General features: G+C 37.6%; 1 protein-coding gene across 4 annotated transcripts; it reads right to left on the reverse strand.

The window, feature by feature from the left end:
- Positions 1-1,311: 1,311 nt before the first annotated feature.
- LOC311087443 (von Willebrand factor C domain-containing protein 2-like) lies at positions 1,312-6,813 on the reverse strand. Of its 4 annotated transcripts, none has more exons than XR_014607281.1 (4): positions 6,252-6,769; positions 3,644-3,773; positions 2,393-2,862; positions 1,312-2,059 (listed from the first exon to the last, which is right to left on the reverse strand). XR_014607281.1 is itself a non-coding variant. In XM_084120766.1 (3 exons), exons 1-3 carry the CDS (start codon positions 6,600-6,602, stop codon positions 2,687-2,689), a joined length of 657 nt encoding a protein of 218 aa, XP_083976892.1. In that variant the 5' UTR covers positions 6,603-6,813; the 3' UTR covers positions 1,312-2,686. The 4 variants fall into 4 exon arrangements, 1 of the variants encoding a protein (XP_083976892.1); XR_014607282.1 differs by having other exon boundaries at positions 1,314-2,175; positions 2,249-2,862; XR_014607283.1 differs by having other exon boundaries at positions 1,315-2,013; positions 2,423-2,862; positions 6,252-6,788.
- Positions 6,814-7,086: the final 273 nt, after the last annotated feature.

Below are 7,086 nucleotides of genomic sequence, written 5' to 3' on the forward strand. Positions count from 1 at the left end.
AAAATAGAAAACCTTTATTTTGCTGTATTTGTATTAAAATAAATGCAGGCTTTGTGAAAGAGCAAGAGATTTCTTTTACCTACATATTTATAAAATTACTGAGTGCACCTTTAAGGGCAATGTTCTGAAAAATGTATATGGTGAAAACTGCATTTTTAAAAGTTAGTCTGGTGATACAATCTATTAATTTGATCTTATTGCATTCTTATATTGCCCCAGTGACAAATAAGCTGCATTAAAATCTACGATATAGATATATTCTTTAGTCATTTGAATGGAATCCGATAATATTAGAAATGTTTTATTGCCGTTTATAAAAGTATATACATTCATACATATATACAATCATCTTATTTTTCCATCCATAAGTTTTTCATATTTCTTGTGCCAACAAATGCAATCAAGTGAAGCTTGCACAACTCCCATTACCAACCTTGCGAAGCACAAATGCTGTCCTTGAGATCAGGATGCTATATATTCACCGTTCACTTCAGCAACTCTCGCTTTATAGTTTGCGAAATCACACCAGTGCCACAATGAATGCACTTTTCATTGTGATGCCATTCTTTTATCTCACCCTTGGGTCAGCAAACCCTGAGAACTCTCGCGCGCGCACACACACACATACTTACACGTAATGCTCAGCCTCTCTCCTTCATCTCCCTTTTTGCCCTCAGTCATTCTCTGGAAAGAACTCCATCTTGTGCTCGATGCTTATGTATGTGAGAGAGGGACAGAAGTGGGCAAGTATTCCACACCTACACAATGACTTGCGTAAGAAACTACTGACGGCCTCAGGTCTTCATGTCTGGGGCACATTTTTAAAGACTTGCTAGGTTTTTTGTACATTGAATGTCAAAAATACTATATCTTATATAGAATGCATTATGTCATATCAAACATACTTTTTGTATACAATCAATAAATCTGATGCTACAAGAATTTGTTGGTGGGTTAATGGGTTTCTGGGGTGGAACGAATGTAGAATGCCATATGTTATTGTTGTTTGTGTGTGCAAAAATATGGAGTTTATAAGAAGACTGTTATGAGGCTAAAGTAATAAATCTCATATGTACACCTGATTATTATAACACCCAACTTTTATCAGCACCAGTCCAAATCACTGCTCTGGGACATGGCAGTTATTGGAAAGGGAACATCGTATCTCTAAACTGTCAGCCATGTGGAGGAAACTCAATAATATGTCCCTAAAAAAGTTATTGTTTTTATGTGACAGATGTTGCAATAAACTAGTAGATATAACATCACAAACATCCTCCAGATTTGTATATGGGATAATAAGACAAGACACATGGATCACTTGTGGTTTATTTATATTTGTGTACATTCTGTCTCATTTCTGCAAATACAGGCCTTGAAAAAAGTAGCAATTTTCCCATAGCTTTGAATGAAGTGTCAGAACAGAAATAAAGCAACAATGAGTCTGCTTTATTTATACATGATTCATTTATGATAGGTTAGTTTGTTTGTATTTCATGCTACATTAGCTGTTTCCATGCTTGCATGGCTATAATGTAAGTCTTGAAGTCTGAATATACTTTGGTTTTCATGCATTTGAAGCAGAAAACTATGTAAACACACATGCTACACTACTACAAATCACATATATATAAATATTTAAAAAAAAACAATCACAAAGATTAGCGTAAGATCATTGCATCTGCAGGTGCAATTGTGCACTACACAGTGCCCAATGTCAACGTTTTTTAAACACAACTGCACTGTAGATACTAAAAGGCACATAAACAATGTAATATGCTCACTGTGCTATTTATAACCATGCCAAAAAGGTGTCTCAAAACTAAGCTCTATTATCTGGTTCATTAGGGAATATCCCTTAGTAAGTCAAAGCAATAATATACCCACTCAATTTACATTAACAACTGGAATGTGAAAGGGTTAGTTAACACAAAAATTAAAATTCTGTCATTAATTACTCGCCCTCATGTCGTTCCAAACCCGCAAGATATTTGTTCATCTTCGGAACACACACTGTAAAAAATTTGCTGTAGTTATGCAGCTGTTTGCCAGTAACTTACTGTAGATTTAAATTTATGTTATTTACTGGCAACAGTTTGTTCAGTTAAATTAACATTAACAAGTCTTTGTCTTTACAGAATAAAACTATAAAATAACAATCTAATGCAAAGCATTCTGGGAACCAGAAATCTTCATCAACCTTTTTCTGTTTTTTTTCCTTCAGATTTTGGTTCCCAGAATGCTTTGCATGAGGCTGTTATTTTAGTTTTATTCTGTAAAGATAAAGACTTGTTAATGTTTAATGTTCATTTAATTTTGAACAAATTGTTGCCAGTAAATAACATCAATTTAAATCTACAGTAAGTTACTGGCAAGTAGCTGCCAGTAATACTGTAATTTCTACAGATTTTTCTAACAGTGCAAATAAAGATTTTTTTTAATGAAATCTGAGAGCTTTCTGTTCTTCCATTGACAGCCTATGCAACTACCAAGCCCCAGAAAGGCAGTAAAGACATCATAAAACTAATTAACTATAATAGACTGTTCTTTAATCATTAAAAACTTGTAGGCTATATATCCTCAACACTTTCATCAGGAAGTGTGGTTTAGATATCTGCTGAGTTTTTGTCATCCATTGTATAAATTGGGATGACAGATGACCCCATTTTTGACCTCTTTCCTCAGTTTAGCCCTCATCAGGCTGGCAGTTGCGGACATGGGAACACATTGCCAGACGGTGGCCCTCCCAATAACCTGCATCCTGTTCTTCATGACATCGACATTTAGTGCAGGAGTCGACCCACACTGGCTCACCTCCAGGGATCACTTGGGTCCTAGAGGCATTCACGTAACAGTTGGGCCCTGGAGCCACAATGAGAGAGATGATTAATGAAGCCCATTATCTGTAGATAAAGATTAATTATTCCATTCCCCCCACCCATCCCATCTTAAAATACAAAGACAGCTATATAAAAGCCATTCATTGGTTGATTTCTCAGACAAGTGTAAACACTGTTGTTTTACTAAACCATTGTTTTGTCCCTAACCAGCCCGCAACACTAACTCAACCAATAATGTGAGTTTTGGGACGGGACTATCTGTATGTCCCAACATAGTATTTGAAGGCCATACACATATATGATATAAAATTTCTTCTGGTATGCTCTGAACTTTGAAAAAATAAGAAAAAAACTTTTTCCAACACTGAGGCAATTTGTATCAACAAAAATGCAACCATTTGAGGAACTGATCATTTATCACATTGGTGAAGTATATGCTTTGATTTATGTGTGTTGTTTTGCCTGCCTTATCTTTAGTCTCTGTAAACACTATAATTGCCTTCTTACTTCACAGTGTACAGAGAAAACAATATGGTGGAAGGTAAACTCATAAGGAGCGTTATCTTATTTCAGGTGCAGAAACCAATGTAGCACATGGCCCGGCATCTGAACCTCCCCATCTGTTATTGAATGAGTTATATGAAGATATTACATACAGCATCATTACCAAAGACCAAACACAGTTGTGCCCTCCATTTATGTGTGGAGGCCATGAGAATGTGAGAACAAAGACAATTGCATAGAAGTTTAATCAGCCTTACAGACATGGCAAAGTTTTCTTTTAAATTCTAAAATAACCTTACCATCCATGCACTGAGGGCAGCATATCCCTTTCTGATAGACTGGATTAACACATGGTGGAGGGACACAGTCTGCTACCTGACAGTGGGCGATACCGTCGCTGTGACAGGTACAGTGATGGCATGCTGAGGGCTGTAAATCAAGTGCAAATCATCAGTTGAAAATAGCTTATCAATTGATGCAATTCCATCAAAATACATGTATTACTCTATTCTTTCAAAAGGCTTTTTAAACAGAACCAGCAGGACTATCAAATTGCTTGCTTGTATACATAATGCAGACATTTGATGTTGTGCCAATCCAACACAGCATTTTAACATCCTATAATGTGAAGAATGTGATCAAATTCCACTCCCACATGGCTGTTTAAGTAGGAGCCACATTACCACCTGTGGCTCAGACAGTACTTGAGGGTGGGTTAAATGGACTGGAAGAAAATGATGTCAGCTCAGGCAAAGTGTATTCCTTGGAGTCTGTCAGAAGGCTTCAATTTTCCCCTCAGGGATTCCCCATTAGCCATAATAACCAAATCAAGGAGATAATGAAGCACATATAAGCCTGCTTCTTCCAGGCCTGTGCCACCAGAGATATTTCATTCTTCAATTCCTTAAACAGAGTATTAAATTGCCCTTTGTGATTCCAGTCTAGTGTGCATCAGATTTGTTCTTCACCTTGACTCAGAACAAAAGAAACCTACTGTATTAGCTTTTAACTTTCACAATGAATAAATATGCATAAGAATGGGTATGTAGGAATTGGCTCAAATCAAACAATTATCTTTTAGAAACAAAGGGCTACTTTTGTTCTGAGTTTATAAAAAAAATAATACATCCAACGTAAATGACAAAGTGGCATAAATAGTGCTAATTTTGCTCTAGAAAATGTAATCAGTGATCTTAGACCTAAATAGGAATGTCTGTTACAGACACAGATTTACTGAAGTGCTATTTCATCCGTGAATGAACGAATCATTCTCCCTTTAAAGGAACACGCCGACTTTTTGGGACTTAAGCTTATTCACCGTATCCCCCAGAGTTAGATAAGTCCATACATACCCTTTTCATCTTGGTGCGTGCCGTAACTCTGTCTGACGCACCCACCGCTAGCCTAGCTTAGCACAAAGACTGGAGGTAAACGGCTCCAGCTAGCATACTGCTCCCAATAAGTGACAAAATAACGCCAACATTTTCCTATTTACATGTTGTGATTTGTATAGTCACAGCGTGTACAAATAACAAGGTCACATGAGACACAGCCATCTTCTAGTATACATACTGGGAACTATATTCTCAGAAGGTGAAGCACTGCTACTTGGGCGGAGTGACTATAAAAATCACAACATGTAAATAGGAAAATGTTGGCATTATTTTGTAACTTATTGGGAGCAGTATGCTAGCTGGAGCCGTTTACCTCCAGTCCAGTGCTAAGCTAGGCTAGTGGTGGGTGCATCAGACAGAGTTACGGCACGCACGGAGATGAAAAGGGTATGTATGGACTTATCTAACTCTGGGGGATACAGTGAATAAGCTAAAGTCCCAAAAAGTCTGTGTGTTCCTTTAAGGAGCATTTCATTAGATTGACCTCAGGAGCTGAACATGTTGCACAAACATCCACAATGTGCTGATTTGAATACGAAGAGTTGACTGACTCCAAATTTGCGTACCTACAGATTTCTCAGCACTGCAGATCCTTGTTAACAATCTCATTTAAATAAAGGATAATAAGACCTGTTTCAGTCCATTCAGTGTTTTATTGAATCGGTTCAGTGAACGATTTAATAACACCTTCAATCATCATTAAATACTCACCCTTTGCCACCTACTGGCGCACAGACGTAACCTGCCAAAAGAGTCCCTGAGATTCATTAAAATCTCCACCACTAATGGAGACAATGTTAAAGGGATAGTTCACCCAAAAAACATTTTGTCATTACTTAATACTTACTCACCCTCAAGTTGTTCCAAACCTGTATGAGTTTGTTTCTCCTGTTGAACACAAAAGAAGATATTTTGAATAATGTCGGTAACCATTGAGTTCCATAGTAGGATAAAGAAATACTATGGAAGCCAATTGTTGCCGTGAACTGTCTGGTTACCAACATTCTTCAAAATATCTTCTTTTGTCTTCAACAGAAGAAATAAACTCAGTTCCGGAACAATAGAGTATAAGTAAATTATGACAAATATTTTATTTTTTGGGTGAACTGCTCATTTAACTGTATCATTAGCCACGTGATGGCGCTACATATTCTGAATTTTCCTTTTGGTACCATATCAAACCTTTGAAACAGTTATCATCACCTAGGGGAAAAAAATATAGCTGAAACGTTAGGTGGCCTATGGAATTTTTAAACAAACATTGAAAAGCTTAGGGGCCTGTTCACACATCTTAAAACAATTCTTGGCGATGGAATTACTGAGTATTATTAAACTTTTATTTGGTCACTATGTTAAGGACTCGAAAAAGAGCAATTACAACGAAAAATAGAAAGCATTCATACCTAAATCCATCAACTTAACAGTGTAAAAAAATTGTAATTTTGTTACAAAAAGCTTTTCCTTATGTATGTGACCCTTGTATGCAGAGTCTTACAGACACACTGAAGTTCACCTGAAAGTGTTGCCCCAGCTCGTAGACTTCTCCCCCGTACTCGCAGCCGATCTTCTCGCATATCGGGCAGCAGTCTTTCGGGTAATGGCTGACATGGATGCAGGCGGCAGGCAGGGATGCGCACTCAGTCCGCGCGCAGGCAGACCCGTCTGTTGTACATTCGCATTGGGTACAATGATCTGAGTCTAAAAAGTACCATTCGCCAACATAATAAACACTGCCGTTCGCCTCACAGGTCGTCTCTTGTTGTCCAGCGCCCGAGAAAGCCACAGTACACTGGCCGCAGCTCAACAGGATAAGCAAGACATGAAGAAAACTCCCCGGGGAACCCCAGAGTACAGCCATGCCCATCACCGAAAACTTCCCAGTCCCAAAACAAGACTAGCAAATAAATGGATATAGCTATGCTATTTTCAATAACTTGCTATTACACACGTCTTTGTAACTAATCTAGATAAAGTTTAAAATACGTTTCATGGTCAGAATGAGCTGTGTGCGCTTTGGATGCAGTTGCGCACAGGGAAGGTTTTACTCCTCCTGGGTTATGTTTCAATTTACACGTGACAGCCGAATACCAGAATATTGATAGGCTGTAGTAGTCATTCGCTTTTATTGCAGCTTTTTGTGTCTATTGAGAGTTTAAACTGGTTATATTTGCTTTTCCTCAGCTCGTTTTATGCAGTTAACACGTGCATTGTCCAATCTTTTTGCTATTACAGAGAATAACTTTTAGAAGGAACCATGTAGCAGCGACACCACAAAATGCTTTGTTTCTACTCTAAATTAAGTTATACATGCTAATGAATAAATATAATAAAGACATCTTTGATTTTTA

Source organism: Abramis brama (genome assembly GCF_963993115.1).
Source record: "Abramis brama genome assembly, chromosome: 7".
In the NCBI taxonomy this organism is placed as follows: Eukaryota; Metazoa; Chordata; class Actinopteri; order Cypriniformes; family Leuciscidae; genus Abramis; species Abramis brama.